The sequence below is a fragment of the Haliotis rufescens genome, unplaced genomic scaffold (genome assembly GCF_023055435.1).
Source record: "Haliotis rufescens isolate VD_foot unplaced genomic scaffold, xgHalRufe1.0.p SCAF_11, whole genome shotgun sequence".
NCBI lineage: Eukaryota > Metazoa > Mollusca > Gastropoda > Lepetellida > Haliotidae > Haliotis > Haliotis rufescens.
The window spans coordinates 28,541,825-28,565,192 of NW_025963791.1; the positions used below are offsets into that span (position 1 = coordinate 28,541,825).

Here is a 23,368-nt window from a genome sequence, read left to right on the forward strand (position 1 = left end):
CAGATGAACTAGATACTCCACAACAATAGGTGAACTATATACTCCATAACAATAGCAGATAAACTATATATCTGCAACAATACAGGTGAACTATATATTCCACAACTATGGCAGATGAACTACATACTCCATAACAATAGCAGAACTATATACTCCACAACAATAGCAGAAGAACTGTAAACTTGCAACAATAGCAGTTGAACTATACTCCACCACGTCAGCAGATGAGCGAAAGATGGTTACCATTTTAATATAACATGTTCGCACTGAGTGACTTACACAGCCCCAGATAGTTGACCTACATCTGGAACTGGGCCTAAACCTCGATTACATTCCTGTGAAAGTCCTATCAGCAGAAAACACCAGATGTCCACACAGTCTGGTTTCAGTTCTACCATTACGATTAACAGCTCACTACGTGACCAACTCACAAACTAGCCTTCTGGGATAGGGCCAAGGAAAGAGGTCAAGGTTACAACTAGAACAGAAAATTCAGATGGCTGCCTTTGTCGCCCGTGGAAGTCCAACACACAAGAATCTGAATGAAGTTCTTTGTCTGTGTTCGAGGGCTGGTCAACAGATTCTAAGCCTGACTAACTTTCAACTGTGGGCCATACGGAAGTGAACCAGTCAATGTTGTACATTGTTTGAGTAGTTCATTGCAAGTGTATTTGGTCTGTTGAGGCCGTTTGTATATTAGTGACAGCCATTTGAACGTGATAGGGGTCCAAAAGGACACAGAAATGGAACAGAACGAGTACGGAGCTGTCATCAAGTTTTTTATGTACTCCCCGCATGTCACACGTGTATGGGGATAAGTGGGGATAGCTATTCCACTGTTACACTTTGGGCAGCAATGTTCAAGGCTGGGAGAACAAGATTTGATGATGACCCTTGGTCTGAACGTTCAACCAATGAAGATTCAATCAAGGAGATAGAAAAACCAAAACAATCAGATAGACATAATAACATTGCTGAACTTGAGGAAGACACAGGTCTAAGCCATGGATCCATTGAAACTATTATTCATGAACATTTACAGAATAAGAATATCTGCTGGTTGTGTGTCAAAGATTCTAAATTCTGATCCTAAGGAAAAAGAACATTGCCAGAGAACATTTAGGGCTAATTGAGGAGGATTTCGTCAAATTCAAAAAGAGATTAGTAACGGGTGATGAAACATGGGTCTACTACTATGATCCCGAGTCAAAACGTCAATTCATGGAATGACACCATTCCACTTCTCCGACAGCAAAGAAATTCAAGTCTACAGGATCAATAAAGAAAGTTATGGCCACTGGGATATAAAGGGTGTGATGCTTGTTGATTACTTAGAAAGTCAAAAGACGATTACTGGTGCCTACTATGCTGATTTGCTTCATCGCCTGAGAGATTCTATCAAAGAAAAGCGGCGAGGAATGCTGACTGCTGGAGTTCTACAATTTCATGACAATGCCTCTTCTCACACCTCTCGACTTGCAAAGGCTGCTGTGCGGCAATGTGGCTTCGAGGAGCTTTCTCACCCTCCATACTCGCCAGACCAGGCACCAAGTGATTTTCACTTGTGGAAAGAGCTATGACGACAGCGATGACCTCAAAGCTGTCTTCTGAAACCTTCTTCCTGACTTGAATAGAAAATCTTCACTATCGATATTAGAAGTGTATCAAAAAGCAGGTAGATTATGTTAAAAAATAAAATTAAAAACACTTTCACATCGTTGGTTTTGTTTGTTAGGCTTAGACCTTTTTGACCAGCCCTCGTATCAGTATGAAAGTGAATGTATTTCTGTGTTTGAAGGCGCCGCAACCAATAATATTCGAGCTATACCCTGGCATATTGGACTCTGCACCAAGAAAACCGGTGACCGAAAGCATGAACACCGTCGGGGTACGATCAACCAAATACCCATCTATCCGATGGATTCTATCGACTTTTTCGACCAGAATACTGGAGACCAATGCCACTCCGGTGTCTGAATGGAATGACAAATATACGTCATAATTATTTGTTTTCTCACGGGACAAGTATTAGTTTATATAATATGACCGCCTCCATGGTCTAGTAGTAGAGCGTCCCCCCGGAGAGCGGCAGGTTCGGGCTTCGATCCCCGGCTGCGTCATATCAAAAGGCGTTACAATATGGTACCTATTGTTACCCTGCCTGACGCTTGGCATTAAGGGCTTAAGTCAGTATATTGTGTCTGAGTTTGGTATTAATGTTACCACCGTGGTCTATTTCTAATAGTTCTGTGAAATATATAGGAAAAGAATTGTATAGGAAATTCATGCATTTCAAATTTTGTGTACAATGTTCTGAGACAATTTAGTTTTTGTATAAGTGTTTTACACATTACATTTATGTTATTAGTTGTTCAGTTAAATAAATGGGGTTCACGGGGTTCCAACGGTGTAAATGAACTCAATAGGGGAGGTAACCGCATATGAGTCAAAAACAATAGTGAAACAGATAAAAGTGGAACTAGTGAACGGATATTGCATTCGAATGAGTATTATTTGTTGTTCTAAATGTGTCTGTGTTGATATAACATTTTGAATAACTTCTTTTTCTATCTGTAATAAAACATATATGAAACATACGGGTAATTAAAATACGGCGTTATGGGTAATTGAATAGAAAATACATGCTAACATGCCACATTTGGTCCAGTAGTTCTTCAAATTCTTGATATTTTGTTAACTGTTCAGTTATTGTTTTATTCAAACCCTGAGATGCATGACATTTGGCAGAATGTTTACAGCAATAATTAGAGTAGAGGGAGAAGGTGAAGCTACCAACCCCTTTTGGTACGCGGGATTCGGGGGTATATTAAGAGGGTATACGGGACTCGGCAGTGTGGTACAAGAAAAATATCGTACTTGGTACGCAGATTTAACATTCTAAAAATAATAATTGTGTACGTAACACATTCCTTTTTATCATTCCCGGTTCGTCCCGATTTGTTTCTAGGTTTGTCAGCACCATACCTGTGCTCGTGGGTTTCACCGAAGTGGTAAACGTCTGAGACCAGCATCACTTCGGGCTTTCCTCCCACATTAAGTGAGTGAGTGAATATGGTTTTACGCCGCTTTTAGAAATATTCCAGCAATATCACGGCGGGGGACACCAGAAATGGGCTTCAACCATTGTACCCATGTCGAGAATCGAACCCGGGTCTTCGGCCTGACGAGCGAACGCTTTAACCACTAGGCTACCCGACCGCCCCTCCCACATTATTAATGGCTCTGTTAGCAGTACTTTTTTCACTTAAGACACTGCCTATTACTGTCTACAAATTGAAAAAATTTGGAACAATGGTGTTAGATGATAAATAAAATCTCACCCTCGTGTCTTTTGATATCAAATATATCAATACTCGTTGATGAAAGTGGAAAAACTCCTCGGCAAGACTCAGAGTTTTTCCCCTTTTATCAACTCGTGTTGATGTATTTGTTTTCAAAAGACACTCTGGTGAGATTCTCTCTCTATTTTTTTTGCTGTATTTTTACAGTATTTCAACCTCAAATGGCACTCTTTTATGACCTAGGAACGTGTTCTATGGGTTTTCGCCTGTTTCCGGCACACGCCACATTCTTGACTTATTTGTGACCAGCTCGTGTCATTCCGTGGACAAGACGTGCGACACTCGAAGGTTGGCATATCGGCATGCGAACACGGAAACTACTCGATTACATACTCAAGTAAAGACATGTAGCTGAATACAAAATATATGCTGGTTATAAAATACAACAGCTTGGGTATAGTTGGTATTTAACAGAAGAAATTGTGTTGGAATAACTTAGTCACTTACAGAAAACTTCCATTCACCTATTAAGGTTGTTTAAAACCCTTAATAGGCCATTAACAATGTTTGTAAGTATTTAATGTTGATCCTTTTAGTGTACTGTAAGCTTGAGCAATTTCCTTTACAAATTTCTATAATTCGTTTGAATACCTTGATTAAATATTTTAGGAAAATTATTTCATTGTAAATGTAATTTGACTAACCTCGAGTTTGCAGCCGTGTTAATAACTGATGCATCGTATTAAGTGCTTTGTGTATTTTGTTGTTAGACATTTCTTTGTTTGACAATTTGGTGTGATGGTGCACACAGTACTTACTTCGTTCCTCTGTGCGATATCGTGAGCTCAAATCGATCATCACCTTCCGATATGTCCGATTTTGACAGTGACACTAGTTTTCGATGGAGGTGATTGTTTCTCGGAAGATGAAATGGTGATTTCTGCAGAAGAAGTACTCGTACAAGAGAACCCCAACATGTCGAAAATAGTGACGGAGATAACGAGGATGATCCCCATTTTGGAAGCACGGATCACACAGATTGGTTTGTTTAGTTTATTTACTCCAAATCACAACATCAGTCTTCAAATAGCACTACAAAGATGAAGCGATATGTCACCGCCATGTCGTTTCACTTGCTAACGCGTTACATTACATTATAGACCGCCTCCGTGGTCTAGTGGTTGAGCGTCCGCCCGGAGAGCGGAAGGTCCGGGGTTCGATCCCCGACCGCGTCATACCAAAAGACGTTAAAAGGTGGTACTTGTTGTTTCCATGTCTTGCGCTCGGCATTTAGGGCCTTAAACAAGGACTGATCGGCTCGGAGTCAGTATACTGTGTCTGAGTGGGGTATTAATGTTAAACTGCGACATGGTATCTCAGCGAGCTAGACCTATAAATCGGCATCAGCCCGGACAAGCACAAGCAGCCACACAAACACACACACGTACATGCACGTCGCTGTATAAGTGCAATAATCTTGGACGCGACGTTAAACCCCATTTCACCTCACCTCACCTCACATTACATTATACACCTGGCTGAGTGGCTTATGATACCTGCTGGCATACATTATTCAATATCTACTGAAGTTGCATGTTGGGAGATGAGTGACTAGGTGAGACAAATACCGTTCTGGTTAATTAGCACTAATTGGCTACAAAGATCAATCGATGTCTATCTTAAGAACGGCACGGATTGAGGAGGTTTTGCGTTGTATTGAACCTGCGTTCCTAAAATTGAAATGGAAAATATCTTACAAAGTTAAAGTTATATAATTCATGTTAAAGGCTACTTGACACGCCCCCACTAGCCATGCTCTTGACATACTTGGAGTTGTTGACACGCCCCCACTAGCCATGCTCTTGACATACTTGGAGTTGTTGTTGTTGTTGTTGCATTAAGTGTTTAAGAGGTCGCCTTCTGCCTAAGCAATTTCGGCTGACCTGTCCCTCTTTGAGACTCCTGTGTGTGAGTAGGGTACACATATCTATTGTGAGTTTGGTGTTCACATAATTTCTGTTTTTGTATTGATATGATTTCTATTTCCTTATATTGATATGATTTCATTTTTATCCTTGGCTGCTCAGTTTATATACGTTCGAGTAGCTGTCCATCTCTCAGAAATAGAGCTAGTTTGGCCTTCGCTATTGCATCTCTTGGCTTTAGGAGATCTATGACAAATAGCGGATCTAACTGCAATTCTTGTTTTAACCTAGCCCGGGCTGGGGCATGGTCTTGACAATATAACAATATACTTGGAGTCCATACCGGTATTATATATACAACACGGTCCTGACCACAACTTCTGTACCCAATCAGCTTGCAGGCCTAGCCGGCCGTGCTAATTAAGCCACGCCTCCTCGTTAGCGCTTTTAAGATTCGTTTGGGTTGTGACAAATACAGGCCTCAAAATACTTCCTTTAATTAAGCGCAACAGCGCTATGATTACGTTCTTACACTTTTTTCTCGGCCACCGTTCTGTACATCATACTGGCTTCATAATGATGTAAGAAAAATATATTTCTTTTTTTTCATGATGCCTGCACTGTAAAATAACCCATACATCCGTGTAGCGATTGACAAGAAGCAGGCCTTTTATTTCAACCTTTAGTAAAAACAAGAAAACGGCGTTTTGTCTTGTTTGTTCATATAGTTGTGGATAATATGGAAGTTAATGTGAACTGTTTATAAAAAAGAGTAATTACAGCCTTAAGACGAAGGGTGGCTATATCTCATGGGAAAATCTGATTAAATGCGAAATTAATACGTGTCCACACAAACGGCCCCTCCTCTGAAAAAAATAATTTATGGCACAAATATTTTCGGAGATAAGCTTGAAAAGTTTAATTCATGAAACTTCAGAAGTGTCTGAGAAAACATGTCCTCACTGCATGCAAACTCAATGCGCTGAGTAAAATGACTTGGATCAAGGGCCATAACTGTGTATGATCTAAAAACACTTCACTCTAAAGTAAAATAATTTATTGCACCAATTATAGGACTCAATATTGAGAAGAATCTCTCAGATAAACTTGCAAAGTTTCATTTATGTTATTTCTTAGAAAATCTATCCCCCATTCTACGCCGTGTGAAATAAGTTGAACATCATGGAGTATGGACATTAACAATTAAGACACAAATTTTCGAACTCATTTTAAATCGAGATCAGTAACATCAGTTTGTTGAATGTAATTTCTCTAACTTAAATAATCTTTGAGAATATTTATCCTTAATATGAAGCGGACTCACCGACGGATGGACGGAAGAACGGACAGACAGACAGATAAACTCCGTTCCCACTTCGTGGCGGGGGATAATAATTGTGTACAGATCTACAGATGATGACAAATCCATGGAATCACCAATCACAATTTTATTTGTAACAAAAATTTAAAGAATATAAAAAAATAAATGAAACACTGATATATTGCACTTAATATGATAAGAAATGAGAACATCGGAATGGCGTATCCAGTATAGAGCAGTGTCTGGAACCGAGTAACGCCGCTTCTCAGCTGTAGCGTTTGGCAGTGAAGAACACGTCCTTGGTGAGTTTAGAAATAGTACACGGCACTTGTTTCTTTCCATCCTTCGACTGGAGTTGCGTAACGGCTCCGCTGACTCTCGTGAGAACTTTGGTGAGAGAGGTGGTTTCAACGTTGGTGCTGAGAAACGTGTCCGCGAGACATCTTGTAAACCAGGAGCCGTCTGTGCGCCGCCAGGCTGCGTGACCTGTGAGGAGTGACAGAACATCAAATCAGACTCTGCCTGCATGGGTGCAATAAACTGTCAAGATTCATATATAATTGCTACCAATCTAAACAAAAAACAAAGATCTGAGGACATCCCATTACGGGTTACGTCAGAATGACCTTTCTTCTGACCACATCAGAGTGCCGCTTACCAGATCAGGAAAGTGACAGTCGGAATGTTTTCTAATCATGCAACCTCGAACGTAAGTTTACTACTGATTCCGTCAAAATCGTCGTCTTTCTCTCGCTTCAGTGGGATAAACAGCATATGAAAGGAAGAGACGTTGCATGGCTCGAGTACTGCCAAACAATCTGGACTACGAGAATATATTAGACATTCCAGATTGTCCTTTTCTTCAGTTTTCAGATTTTTAATCGAGAACTTTGTCAACATATTGTTCAAGTGTAGCCTGGAATGAAAGTCACCAGTTTGATTGGCTAATGTCGTCTCCTTGTTAGTCATTTCATTGGTCGGTCAAAGTTCGCGAAAGGTCGTCCTGGCGTGACCCGTAATGGTATATACTCAGATCTTTGTGTCGCGGTAGCGAGAACTAGGATCTGATTTTAATGAGGTTGTATTTCCTACCTGGGCTGATGTGTCCTTTTGACAATAATAAACTTATTCAATCACAGATACATAAAGAATTTCAGGTATTCGATAGACGACGAAGTCATAACGTCTTTTCCCATGGCTCAAAGAATCTGTATTAGAAGTATACTCCCTACCTAAGCTTTTAAAATAAGAAATCTGCTTCACTAAGGAAAGGATTGCATTTCTTTGTCATAAAATTTAAACTTTACTGGATCAGGTCCATCTGTCATTCTAATTTAATGAATAATGAACACATCTAAGAAACAATCTAGATCTTAACCTGCATAGAAAGTATTTCCCTTGTTCGTAGATGCATGTCCGAAGATAAATATTTGTTTTAGAATTAATGTGACTTTAGAACTGATTCGAACCTGTGTTTGGTTTAATGATTTGAAATAGGTAAATGGTAACAATGACTTAAATTACAACATGACTTTATGGTGAAGTTATATTTTCTATCTACATGTACTTTCCTCTTAGATCATTTTCTACAATGTGTTTACATTTCAGTTTTCGAAGTTCAGCGTGCTGTCAATCTTCAACGAGACATTGTCAAATATTTGGTATAGATCGTCAAACCCCCCTTTTGGAAAACCTTGGATATGTGAAACACAAAAATAAGTAAAGACGGTATTATTGCTGCTAACTGCATTGCTTTGCAATCCATACTTGCCGTAAAAGGCGACTATGCTTGTCGTAAGAGGCGACTAACGGGATCGGGTGGTCAGGTTCGCTGACTTGGTTGATGCATGTCATCGTATCCCAATTGCGTGGATCGTTGCCCATGATGTCAATCACTGGATTATCTGGTCCAGACTCGATTACTTACAGACCACCGTCCTATAGCTGGAATACTGCTGAGTGCGGCGTTAAACAACAAACACACAAACTTGCCATGTTTAACAGATTGTGTCAAAGTTTTGATCTAATGTGATATGGGTTCATGCCAGAATGTTTTGGGGTAAACCGGTAACAATGATATTCACTGTGCCATAATGATATTCTGAAAGATTTATCATAGTTGCAACAGGTATCAGACGCTCAGGACATTTCCGGTGGGTCTGTTTGTGTGACATAAAATGATCCCAACAGAATCACATAAATTACGAACAATGAATCAAGATAGCAGTAAACACGAGACGTTTATATAAACGTCGTCGAAAGATTAATCCGCCAGCGAGGTTTAATGTGTGAAGGCGACAAGCAGTGCCGCGCCATCAATGCAATCAATGGTCTAAGGGAGATAATCGTGTTGTGATATGATAAGAGTAAAGTCCTTTGTATGAGCTCCATACAGTGGTTCTCTTAAACTCCCCACATTGTGTGGAATGTTCCGAGTTCTATAGGGAATTTAAGCTCCTCACAGCGATTGCCCATTCATGCACTGACGACGAGCTTAGACATTTTTGGTTATCCCCCTTGCTACAAGGTCGAATGACGTCATAACGTAGTTTGGCCATGCGCATAGCACACATATTACTTTCTTAGCACAGTTACTTCCCTTTGACATCCATAAATTCTCTTCCGTATTCCTTGAATTGTCTCCCTTTGACCATGACAAAACAAGTTCCTTCCGTGTGCGTGATACCGTCGTTTTCAATAGATATGGTCTCTGGTCACATCACTGCCATAAATGTCGAAGCGGTCATGACAAGAATCTTGAAATTTGCCCTCTAATTCAAAATATATAGTGACATTCATAATTTTATGTATGTCTTCGGGAATAGCCTCGATAGTGTATTTTGAAAAGGTCTGACCATTATTTCCCAAATGAATTTTGTTTGTTTCATCAGACTGGTTCGAGGTTGCAGACTAACAGAAAAAAAACACTCAACCTCCCCCTTACATTACATTACATTACCTTACTATACTCATTACACGAGAGTTGAAATTAAATAGAAATTCAAATTGGCTAACAAAGAAAATAATTTAGGTGGTGGAAGAGCATTCGGCATCAAGACCGTCATCGCTTATTTGTTAACATAACAGTCAGTGGGTTGCGAGTTCAACTCCAAGCATGGTTGTGGTCACCTATCACAGTGGGGAGCAGGGACTGGAGACAGCGATCGTATAGAGAGCTCCGTGAACGGGCTTTGGCTGTGAGGAATCTCATAACAAAAACTTTGTAACGTCGCAGATTGTAAACCTAGCTCAGGTCCATCTATCATTCTAATGTAATAAATAAAAAAACATGTTTTAGAAACTATCTCGATATATACCTGCGTAGAAAGTTTTTCTCTTGTTCGTAAATTTACAACATTGTAGCTTGTTCCATTTGCCCCAGACAGCATGTCAGAAAACGCATATTTGTTTAAACATTTAAAGCGATTTTAGAACCTGTGTCTTATGTTTTATAACTTGAAATAGGTTAATGGTAAGAATGCTTTTAATTGCAATATGACGTAATGGCGATGATCTCACTGGCTTTCCTCTTTTATCTTTTACCAAAATGTGTTTCCACAATTTCCGTTTTCGGGTTCAGCTTATACCGGACCAATTAAATTGTCAAATATTTGGTATAGATCATCAGAATAGGTATTCTGCAATAACATACCTTTTTTACCATATTTGTTCTTTTTCCGCCAGCCCGCCAGCCCTCCCCTCTGAAAATCTTGGAGGTAATTAAGTACGCCCTTACAGTGAACTCGCTCGACAAGCAAGGTTACTGTCGAACTGTTCACCCCTGAAACCCCATCGGGGCGTATGCACAGCTGAACACACATAAATAGGATACTAGGAAGACATCATTATCAAACAAGACAAATGCTGGAAATGAGGAAGCGGTTGACATCCTTCATCGGGGGTCGTAAATGCACAATAATCTGAACTTCTGATTAATATAATGAAATGGCGTGCCTTCTCACTATCAAACCCTCCTACCTTTGTTTAGAGAGGAATATTTGATCTATCCTTATTTCATTATTTTGTCAGTAGTTCAGAAGATTCCTGTGGAGATTGACAAGATCCATGTTAGAATAGGTCTTCAGAAACCAATGCTTGACGCAAAAGATTTGAAATGAACCATTTTGATGTTGATTTGTGATGAAATGTAATATAGTTGCAATACTGCAGGGTGTGGTGTTAAACAACAAAATAGCAAGATTTCACACTGATACAATAGACCCGTGAAGATCCGGGGTAGAATTGGTCTTCAGCAACCCATGCTTGCCGTAAAAGGCGACTATGCTTGTCGTAAGAGGCGACTATCGGGATCGGGTGGTCAGACTCACTGACTTGGTTGATGCATATCATCGTATCCCAGTTGCGTAGATCGAAGCTCATGATGTCTATCACTGGATTGTCTGGTCCAGACCTGAGCATTTATACAGACAGACGCCATACCGCTGGAATTTGAGTGCAACGTTAGACAACAAACAAACACACACCTGGAATAATTCTGACTGGGACGTTAAACAACAAACAAACACACACCTGGGGGTGAGGCGTACATCACCAGGAAATGAGGATCGATGGGGGGACAGAGCGGAGAAGGATGACTCCCCTTCTTTGACTCCTCTTTCACTTTAGCGTCGATAGCACACTGTCCCGTATCTTGTGGAGCCAGGGTCAGTTTAGATATCAGTATCTCTTGGCCATCATCCATCAGCTCACCTCGGCATGCCTGTCAACACAATGGGATACTTTTAAACAGTACTGAGTTCCAGCGTCCTAAGGTGCAGCTATTCGTGGTGCAGAGCTACACCACGTGGTTATATCAGGATCTGTTGGCGGGTTGGCGCATCCTATTCTGATCCTAGGATTACCATACCCGAGGTAGTGGGTTTCCCCAAAGTGGTCAACGTCAGGTGACGTTTGTCCTGACAATTCTGAAATTAGTGACATAGTGAAACTGAAATAATGTCCCCAATAATGTCAATTATACTTTTATTCATTTAAGAACTGACTTTCACTTTGTGTGAGTTCATTGGAGAATGAACCTTCATTGAGTGAGGGCCAAACTGTATCAACGTCAATTTCGCGGTTATGTTACTGACCTCTCGTCTAATGGAACAGCCGTATATCGTCTAAACTTCAAATTAAAAAATTATATGAGAATACTCACCTGTATAAAGAACAGTCTTGGTTTCCCTCGAAGTCCGGGACACTTGGCGTCTGTGAATATGTCTAGCAGAACCTTCGTAAGGACAAGGTCACCGCCGATACCCATAATGGCGTCCTGAGCTGCTGTACCCTTCTTGATGGTCACTTCGTCGCCATGGGAACTAATAGCGCATGCAAAGCAGTCAGCTCGCTCGTGGTCAGGAAAACATGCAACTGAAATGGGAATCAGAGTCTTGAGGGTGGTGTACATCACTATCTATGCAGTGACGTAGCATCGGTCATAAACGCCACACACTAGAAACATGGGCCCACATGCACAGAGCGGCCTTTACAATCGCCATTATTAAAGTCTTAATCGACTTCTACAGACCGATTGTAAGATTAAGATTGCGGTCTTAGCTAAAGATGGATGTACGAATGCCTTCAACTTGTATACGTTTTGGAGTTGCCTACCTTTACCAATTCGCTGAAAGGTGAAGATTGTGAAGATTGTATTTAAGGGATATAAGAACATTAGATAAAATTTCCAGGAAGGAGATGTCCTGTATTTAGACATATGGTTCCTGTTATTATTCATGTTCTAAAAGTAGGTGAATTACATTTATAAATATTTTACATATATTTCAAATGTCTCATTGTGTCTATTTCCTTGTTAAATGTATAACTGTAAGAATTTAAAAAGGACTATATATTAAAACCGCTCGTCCAACACCTTTTTAGATTTAAAAACTTATTAGAACGCCGTATGATTCGATTTGAAGTTAATTGTTAACTGTATCAATGATACAATAAATACGAAATCATTAACCCGAATGTGACCCAAAAGAAACAAAAGCGATTTTACAATATTCATACTTTGTGCAAAGTACACCACGGCGACAGCGTATATACAAAGGGAAACCACTCCCATCTACAGTGCGAACTAGCTTCCCTTGAGTTATCAAAAAGGTCAGGGCTATTGCTATAACTGGCGTACACGTTATTTTGTAGAGTTTAATACTGCATGGGTCGTTTTAAGTTATGATTTCATTCTCCACTCAAAAATAGTATCAGGATGACCGCACTGATTGTAATCTCACCCATCTTGAGTGTCGCCACCATTTCATCAACTGTCAGATCGTTGTAGATGACGATGTCAAAGCCATAGCAGGTAAACATCTTTGTCAGCCTGATGACGTCGATTTCTGAGCCATCGCGGCGATGTCGAGGGTTGACGAATTTCTTGTTGTTGATTATGACGGCGATACCACGTCGGGGATGTCGGAAGTCATACGCATTCGACTCCATGATGCCTGGCGGTGACTTCCGGTTAGCGTCGGGTTTTGTCCCGTTCTTACCGCCCTTGTCGGTGCTGAACGACACAAAGAAGAAGGAGCGAGTTTGAAGTGGCATCCGACAATAACCAGGTTGTGTCACCGTAGACGGCATGTTTTACATGTGCAATGTGCAAAGTTTGAGCGAGTTTTGCTATCTGCGCTCAGTAACTGTCTCGCGCAACAAAGACGGTAATTTAATTCGTATAGTTAAGGCAAGAAATCAGAGTGATCATGTTTTTGTGTAGTTACCCCATGAAAAACTTCTTTATCTTTGTCGTTGTGAGTCCATCAGCATTTTCGTCCTCTGAAAAGTGTTAATCTTTATGTATTCGTCTGAATTAATAAAAGTATTTCATGTGTGAGAACAAGTTTAAAATGTCAACAAAGACAACCACTTAAAAAAAAGTTTTTTAAAAAAACTCGGCCAGCATCCGTACTGAGGTTTACATTTCAATCATTTAATCAGGAAGAAAACATTTAATCAATTTTATTCTTTTCAGGCAAATCATTTATAACTTATTACACTTTTATTTTATGGTGTGTTTTAGCACATTTGTTTCACGAGATTCCAAGAAACTCTCTTTTTTGCAATATTGTCTGCGTCTACAGACATCAACAACGGTCGACGTACTGGCCTTTCACATACCGTTAACGTTACCTTGACTAGAAACTATTTTTTAATTTTGTGCATGCAAAGGTGCAGATCTTTTATGTTAATATTTTTAACAAAACAAATGCACTAAAATCCAAATTTCCTGAACGAATATATGATGTCATCATAAGAACAAACATACAGTGCAGCTTCCTTAGCCTAAAAAATATGTATATATTGCATGTTAGGAAATACATTTGGGTAGGATTTACGGTCGAGTTTGCAAGTTCAGATAAAGGTCAAAATTTCAACTATCGCGAAAAACGGAACAGTACTAGTGCTTCTCTCGTTGCGTCTCATCACACATATAGCAAACTCCATTACACTTTCAATGAAACAAGTTGGGGAAATGACCAGATTCGATACCTTTAAAATTCATTTGAAATCGAATGCATCCTTACATGAAAAAAAGGTTTGTGATATTGGTTCAAACAAACACTCGTATGTTCGCATTCAAAGATCAATGACGATCGTCTTTAATCCGCTATGTCAATACTCGTTAATCGTCGTTTTTATGTCCAAACTATTTTACATGGCTTTGAAACAGTATTCTAAGGTCCCAACGGTAATTCACAATGATTTAATTTTTTTAAATTATTTCACTAATTAGATGGTCCGAAGTTGAATTTACCTACTTTCGGAGGTTAACAATATAGGGATGGAAATGAACCAAAAACGTTTACTAGTGAGTGAGTGAGTATGGTTTTACGCCGCTTTTAGCAATATCACGGCGGGAAAAACCAGAAATGGGCTTCACACATTGTACCCATGTCGGGAATCGAACCCGGGTCTTCGGCGTGACGAGCGAACGTTTTAACCTCTCGGCTACCCGGCCGCCCTTTACTAGCCCGAATAGTGATAACATATAGCAATAACCCTAAAATGTTTGAAATTCTACGAGCCCTTTGGATACCTTTAAAATTAACAAAACTAGTCCGAGCGAGCAGTTCCTAGTGCTCATTTCATACCTGGGGAACAGAGGGTTTATTGTCCGTACTGGATGAATTCCATATGCGGTACAGTGTTTACTGTAACAAAATGTAATTTCGGATGCAGTCGACGTACCTGATGTATTTTCCTCTTCCTGTTCTCTGCTCTGCACTTCCTCCATGGAGACCAATGTTGATATGAGCACAATTGAGATTTGAATTCTGAATTTCTGAAAAATAATGTTGATAGCGATTTTGAACGCGTAGTAAATATAACTAGAAACCCGGAAGTAAAATGGCGAAGTTTGAGGACAATTTATCGTGTAAATCATTGCATACGGGTATTTCTGATAAATTTCATTTCAATTATTCAAAAAGTTTTATCGTGCTTGAATAGAGTGAAATGTTTGTGGAATCAATTGTGAGTTATTAATATGTTGTCCTTCAGTCTGCTTTTCAAATATATTGCTGTACACATCTGAACACATACAGCCCGCCTACGTGGTCTGTTGGTAGAGCGTCTGCCCGGAGAGCGGAAGGTCGGTGGTTCGATCCCCGGCTGCGTCATACCAAAAGACGTTAAAAGATGGTACTTGTTGTTACCCTGCCTTGCGTTCGTTATTAAGGGAATAAAACAGGATCTGGTCGTCTCAGAGTCGGTATACTGTGTTTAAGTGGGATATTCATGTTAAACTGCTGCATGGTATCTCAGTGGACTAGCATTATAAAACAGGCATTAGTCCCGATTAGTACACACACACACACACACACATACACACACACACACACACATATGCATGCACGTAGATATATATAAGTGCAATTATCTTGAATGCGACGTTAACCCGCATTTCACCTCACCTTAACATACAGTGCAATAGTCAATAGCCATCCGTTTGATTATGAACCTCCATGGTGAGTGAATTAGGTTTTACGCCGCATATAGCAGTGGCCATTGAAGCGTTCATACCTTTTTAAATGTTTAACAAAAAGACAATATTAGGGATAAGTCAATTGTTTCAAATTAGATCTTTCTCTTCCGACAAGTGTATAATATTCCATTCAGTCAAAGCAGCCGCGGCTGAGCACAGGTATCGACATTCACTGTACAGAGTAGAGTCCCTTTGACATACCAAGATCCACTGATCTTGAGTTCGAATCCCAGATTCGCCCTCTCGGCACCAAACCCGTTCACATGGATTTACTAAAATGATAAACATCTACACTCTGTGCAACATTCAGTTGTAAGTGGGGGCACGGGTTACCCAGTCGTCTAAGGCGCCGCGATTCGCTGTGCAGAGTTGCGTCCCTTGGGCACGCCAGAAACCTATGATAGTGGGTTCGAATCCCGGTTCGCCCCGATTATGTTTCTAGGTTTGTCAGCACCATACCCGTGCTCGTGGGTTTCACCGAAGTGGTAAACGTCTGAGACCTGCATCACTTCGGGCTTTCCTCCCACATTAAGCTGACACGCAGCGATATAACTGGAATACTGTTAAAAGCGGCGTTAAACCCAACTCACTCACTCACTCCAGTTGTTAGCTGACACGCTGTGAGATAACCAACGGCGTTTACCTCAACTCACTCATTATACAAGCAACGTAGTGGACATCGCAATTTACAACGCTTGAATCTGTAGCTTGTTGGAATTATTTTTTGCAACCACACGTATACACTATGCCAGTTTCGATTGTAATAATAAGTAGTAACTAATTTTGTTTGACGAAACAGTAACAAACGGAATGTATCAAAACGGTTAAAGGTATTTTCACTGAAACTCGTGTATATCATACAGTAATTATAGCTATTAATTATCTACAGTTTTTAACGGAGCTTGAGGCAAATGTTTAGATACTATTTCATATTAACGTAGCTTGGCACAAAGGTTCAGAGGCTATTTCATATTAACGTAGCTTGGCACAAGGGTTCAGAGGCTATTTCATATTAACGTAGTTTGAGACAAATGTTTCATATTACGTAGCCCTGTAACAATCGATAGCTCCGGCCTCATCCAATTGTCCGGGGATGAATACTTCACTAAACGCTAATGCCTAATTCCGGAAGTATGCTTATCATCAAGTGAGATCAATCAATATCAGGACGGCGACGTCTCCAGATTACAAATAGCTGACGGTTTTTCCTCCAATCTCGAAAATACAGCGTTTGTAGCTTATTGTTCGATCAAGTTTTTCAGTATCTTGCAAACGCGCCTGTGTTTGATAGTCACTGTTTACCTGGGCTCGACCTTCATGCTGACTTATAACAACTGAGTGAGTTTAGTTTCACGCCTCTTTGAACAGTATTTCAGCTATAACCACGACGTGTCAACCTGATATGAAGTGAGTGAGTGAGTTGGGTTTAACGCCGCTTTTAACAGTATTCCAGTTATATCGCGGCGTGTCAGCTTAATGTGGGAGGAAAGCCCGAAGTGATGCAGGTCTCAGACGTTTACCACTTCGGTGAAACCCACGAGCACGGGTATGGTGCTGACAAACCTAGAAACATAATCGGGGCAAACCGGGATTCGAACCCACAGTCATAGGTTTCTGGCGTGGCCAAGGGATGCAATTCTACACAACTCTGCACAGCGAATTGCGGCGCCTTAGATGACTGGGCCACCCGTTGATGTAGAAGGAAAGACTGCAGTTGAGAGTTTAGTACTTCGGTCTTTTTGTAGGGGTAGCCATCACAAACATCTGTTTTAATGAGATTGAAACCCACGGTCAGAGGGTTCTGGCTTGCCCGAGGGACGCCACTCTGCACAGCGAATTGCGGCGTCTTTAGACGACTCGGCCACACGTGCCCCTGACTTAACATATAGCATTTGATACGGACAATTGAGGGTGGTGGGTCGGGTTGACGGGGTGACGAAGCGAAGCGGCTATGGGATGTGAATTGTCATATACGAGCTAACCGATTGTTGGTAACGAAATAATAAAAACAATTCACTTTTACTTTCCCTTTTTACTATCGACTATCGACTGTCGATCAAGATATTAGCAGTACGAATAGAAGACATGCGTCCCATATGCCTTAAAACTGAAAAATAGAAAATGGGATTTGTTATGGTAGGTAGAGAGACAAGACGAATTTGACGGAAGACTGGGCAAATTTACAACTATATTGTGCGATTTGTAGGAGGTGAGGTGAAATGGGGTTTAACGTCGCGGCCAAGATTATTGCACTTGTATAGCGACGTGCGTGTACGTGTGTGTGTGGCTGTTTGTACTAGTCCGGACTGATGCCGATTTATAGTGCTAGCTCACTGAGATACCATGCCGCAGTTTGACATGAATACCCCACTCAGACACAGTATACTGACCCCGAGCCGACCAGTCCTTGCTTTAGCCCCTAAATGCCGAGCGCCAGACAGGGTAACAACAAGAAGCATCATTTAACGTCTTTTGGTATGACGCGGCCGGGGGTCGAACCCCGGACCTTCCGCTCTCCGGGTGGACGCTCTACCACCAGACCACGGAGGCGGTCGCGATTTGTATGAATGAAAACATGTACAAAATAAGCTATATAAGAAATTTGTATTCATCACTTTGTGCAGCGTCAGATAAAAAGTTATCTCCATATATATATTGGCATTAACTCGACGTTACGTATTCTCCGCATGGTTTAACGTCGTTTTCATGTGTCCTCTTTTAAGGCGATTTTAAAAGTGTGTAGGAGTCCTTTAGGAAGTCAATGTGATGTTGAGTTTAAAGAAAATAAATACTATCTATCAGAATATCGTCGTATAGAATGCGTTTGTGTATTACACTGTTAAAGACCACTATTAAGATTGTAGCGGGTTTCATGCACCAATAAGCACAGAGGAAATATAACAGGGTTTATTGTGGAAAAGGCAATAACGCATTGACTCAGACATGAATAATGCAGTCATTATTCATTGTCGCCCAACCTACCGTCAAAACATACCCGAGCGGCAAGAGATGCCCCGCGCAAACTGCCTAGAGCTGAACTGAGACGGGATGAGTAAAGGCTATTAGGGCTAAGAAGGAATGAATAAAGGGCATTAAGGCTAAGTAGGGGTGAGTATAGGCTGCTAGGGCTGAGAAGGGGTTTGTTTGTTGTTTAACGCCGCACACGGTAATATTCCAGATATATTGCTGAGGTCTCTAAATAATCGAGTCTGGACCAGGCAATCCAGTGATTGTTATCATGAGCATCAATCCACGCAATTGGGATATGATGACATGCATCAACCAAGTCAGCGAGTCTGACCACCCGATGCCGTAAGTCGCCTCTTACGGCAAGCATGGGTTGGTGAAGACCTATTCTACCCCTGATGTTCACGGACTGCTAGGGCTGTGAAGGGGGTGAGTATAGGCTGATAGGGATGAGAAGGGGTTTGTTTGTTGTTTAACGCCGCACACAGTAATATTCCAGATATATTGCTGAGGTCTGTAAATAATCGAGTCTGGACCAGGCAATCCAGTGATTGTTATCATGAGCATCGATCCACGCAATTGGGATATGATGACATGCATCAACCAAGTCAGCGAGTCTGACCACCCGATGCCGTTAGTCGCCTCTTACGGCAAGCATGGGTTGGTGAAGATAGGGATGAGAAGTGGGTGAGTATAGGCAGGTAGGAATAAGAAGGGGGGTATGGGCTGATGCAAGGACAATGGGGATGAGATTGGAATGGTCTGTTTATGGAATATATATTCAGGGGACTGGTATGGCTGTAACGGGTTTGTCGTGGTTGTTCGACTGACAATTACCATTCACAATCGCGGACTCGTCACATCACTGGAGAATGCGGCGGTAAACACCACTCACTCACTATATCGTTTAATTCCGTTCATGCATTAAGTGACCGTTACATATCTCAACAGACATATAGTATGACACGACCCTGGATCGAATACTAAGCTCGAGAAGAACATACAGGAAGAAGTAACCTACATCCACAATAATAACACAGTAATTGCACGCCGCTAATTACTAGGTTTAGTGTAATAAACACTTCCTTTTAGCGTGACTCACAAGCTATCTCGAACCTTTGGCATATATTGCATACCGTGTTCACTACAAGTGACTTTGTTGTTTCTGGAACATCCTAAGCGAAGTATAGGTCCATTAACGACATAAACATGAAGCTTCCTACTTAAATTATCCTCATCCTTCTGATACTTTGACAAATTGCATCAACAAAATAAAAAACGATCAAAATAACAAGCCCGTTATATATGTTTGCAGTTTCGAGTCGAACACGTACCTATATATATGTGTTGGTGTGCCCTATTTAAGCTGTAGGTCAGAAGCCGTGGTAGGTCAACCTTGAAGCTTATTTCTTCATCGCCGCTTCAGTCTCTTTGTTTACCATTCCTCCGCCATTTTGACTTCACCACGTCACGTGAGGAGCTTGGCATCGCATTCCAAGGAAAATCGATTGGCGGTCACGTGACGTCTCAAAGTTTTAATCTCGACTGCAGCGCAACGCGTTGTTCAGACGACAGGCGCAGTCGGTGTTCTGTTGGTTTCGCATGACTTACTCATGCAGGAAACTGCCATGGGCCATTTGATGGGCATGTGTGTTTATGTTTGAGTCAGCTGTACGTGAGCCTGATTCTGACTCTAAGTGGAAGTTAACAGAGGTGTTATAAATAGTATGGTGGCTGACTAAAGACCATCGTCATATCGCAGTATAAGTACACGTATCTGGTGATAAGTGATAACAAACTGATGAGCAAAAGAAAGTATAGCGAGTTTGTTTCAATTAAAAATTGAAAGAACTGTTGTTAAATCTGAATATGGCGATTTAACCAGCACTCATTCATACAACAGTTCGTAGAAAATAAGCAGTAGTTGGGTAATTTTGTGTAAAAATAATTTCGATCAATGGGGTACGAAATGAATTTGCAACCACATGACCACTACCATGCTTGAAATGTTGGGTGTGATGAAAAAAGCAAATTTATTGATTTTCAAAGATGAAATGTCCAAGATACCAATTTGTAGTTTTGTAATTTGAGATACAAAAAAATAAATCAAATTTTATTTTGAAAATGAAACCATGTAGAAGTATTCTTTGAGCGCTGACTAGTCGCTTGTACAGTTAATTGTTTGGATATTATATCGCTAACTTCAATTGAAAATCAAACATATGATAAACTGTGGGGTAGAGTTTCTGTTGCTTCTAGGTTTACAATAGAAATGCCAATTAAGTACGAAGTGGAATATTGCTGAGTGCGGCGTTCAACAACAAACAAACAAAACAATACGATGTGGAAACTATAGGATAGGAATGTAACACCCGTACACAACATGCTAATGTGATGATACACAGTCTCTATTATTACACGGTATTATATTCATATTGGACGGACACGTTTCATGATGTTTTATTAATATAGTCCTTAAGACAGATGACCCTTATCTGGTTTAAAGTGCACATAAAATATCTAGACGTTTCTTTTCATTTCCCTTCCGGTGTTGTAAAATTGCAACCGCAATCGATCACGGTGTTTTGAAGCGCACATAAAATAATGTAAACTTTTCACGTCACTTGTACACCTTCACTGCCACAGTGAGTGAGTGAGTGAGTTGGGTTTAACAGTATTCCAGTCATATCACGGCGTGTCAGCTTAATGTGGGAGGAAAGCCCGAAGTGATGCAGGTCTCCGACGTTTAACCCACGAGCACGGGTATGGTGCAAACCTAGAAACATATTCGGGGCGAACCGGGATTCGAACCCACAATCATAGATTTTCTGGCGTGCCCAAGGGACGCAACTCTGCACAGCGAATCGCGGCGCCTTAGACGACTGGGCCACCCGTGCCCCCTCCCTGCCACAGAAACATTGCGCGTTGTATCACACGTAACTGATTATTCGTTGAAATGATTCTTGACTGTAAGTGCGTTGTATGAAAACATTTGATCTAACACTGACCTAGGCAATAGTCAACGTTTGACATATGCAGTAAGGGTCTAACAGATTACAAGAAATCACAGCGTAGAACCTGGTTTATACAAACGATCCGATTTAATTCAGACTTGTTTGTGTTTGTGGATTGTCAGCAATAACACAAAAGTATTCGAAGGGGCGACACAATGTGGTGTTATCTACATGTATACTCATTCTGAAGGTATTTCTATAACACTGATGAAAAAGTCATTATTATGTACAGCGGAGGGAGTGTATCCACAGTGGTGTGTACGATTGTGAGTGAGTGAGTGAGTGAGTTTGGTTTTACGCCGCTTTTAGCAATATTCCAGCAATATCACGGCGGGGGACACCAGAAATGGGCTTCACACATTGTACCCATGTCGGGAATCGAACCCGGGTCTTCGGCGTGACGAGCGAACGCTTTAACCACTAGGCTACCCGACCGCCCCTGTACGATTGTGGGTTTGTGCACAGGAATCTTTAGTTTTATTATAGCAATGAACCGTTATATCTTTTGTGAGGGGTGTTTCATACTGGAAAGACATACTATTTCATTATTTTAATTGGAAGAGAGAGGGGTGTAGCAAAAACAAATAATTTCTACTTAATCAGTACTTCCGATTCCTGTTAGCTGTATGGCGTTAACTCCAATGCTTAATTTACGCTGAATACTATGCTGTGGCATTGTCGTGATAAACTTGATATCCCATTCAGAAAACAGAAGGTTGATGTAATGATGTCGAAAACTTTATAAAAACATCTCCACATATTTCCAAATTAGCCTCTCCAGGCTCTTCGATTTATTCTTCAGCATTTCGATTTCCTGCAAAAACTAAATACTTATGTTCAAGGTAGCTATGTCAGAGATACTTATCACTAGTGTAGGCAATCTGCAAATCGTATACTTACGCTCCACTAGATCATGGGTATAGTGAAACCACGCACCTATAGGTTCGTGGTGAAACCGCCTTAACTCGAAGAACCAGAAACTATCGTAAAAGGAATGATTTGCATCAGGTGACTATGTTGTAAAAGACCAGTATTCCATTAGAAATTATTATTATTGTTGTTGTTGTTGTTGTTATTAGATACCTATGTTATGGAAATGGTATTTATGTCATTAGCAGTTCGGCGTCATTGTGGAAGGGTAATGGCAAATGAGCACGAACATGGAGTGGGTTGCCATTTATTTCCACTTTGAGCACTATTTCAGTTATATCAAGGCATGTCAAAAAACTGTCAAACAACTGTCAAACAACTGTCAAACCAGTCTCGTAAAACCTGTGGGCATGTGCATGGCAGTGAAGAGACGCAGGTCGTACGAACATGGGTAGGGGGCTAACAAATCAAGTCGATCCCGCGATCGTCGGATCCTGGGGCGGCTGAGGGACGCAACTCAGCACAACAAGAAGGGGCATAGTCATAGATTCAACAATATCTACCCTATAGGGTCAGCAAAGACCTCATTTAACAAATAATACAACCAGTGTCATTTTCACAAACAAAACGACTTCGGTTAACTTTACAAACAAAAATGATTGTGTCATGTTCACAATTAAAACAACTAATAGGTGATCAAAGACAACAACTGGAACCTTCTTGTGATGCGTGGATGGAGCAGGATGGAGGCGGGTAACCAGATTGATTTGAAATGTGAGAAACAGTGAAGATACATGAAACAATGAATTAGATGTGATAACTTTCACAATTAAGGTGAGATGAAATGGTGTTTAACGTCGCGTCCAAGATTGTGCACGTGTGTGTGTATGTGGCTGCTTGTACTAGTCCGGACTGATGTCGATTTATAGTGCTAGCACACTGAGATACCATGCCGCAGTTTAACATGAATACCCCACTCA

General features: G+C 40.8%; 1 protein-coding gene across 1 annotated transcript; it reads right to left on the reverse strand.

Moving 5' to 3' along the window:
- Positions 1–6,660: 6,660 nt before the first annotated feature.
- LOC124132608 (caspase-3-like) lies at positions 6,661–20,087 on the reverse strand. Its single transcript, XM_048392506.1, has 7 exons — positions 19,839–20,087; positions 14,742–14,835; positions 13,274–13,328; positions 12,788–13,059; positions 11,710–11,921; positions 11,079–11,268; positions 6,661–7,034 (listed from the first exon to the last, which is right to left on the reverse strand). The coding sequence occupies exons 2-7, from the start codon at positions 14,785–14,787 to the stop codon at positions 6,814–6,816; spliced, it is 996 nt and encodes a 331-aa protein (XP_048248463.1). The 5' UTR covers positions 14,788–14,835; positions 19,839–20,087; the 3' UTR covers positions 6,661–6,813.
- Between the last annotated feature and the right edge of the window lie 3,281 nt (positions 20,088–23,368).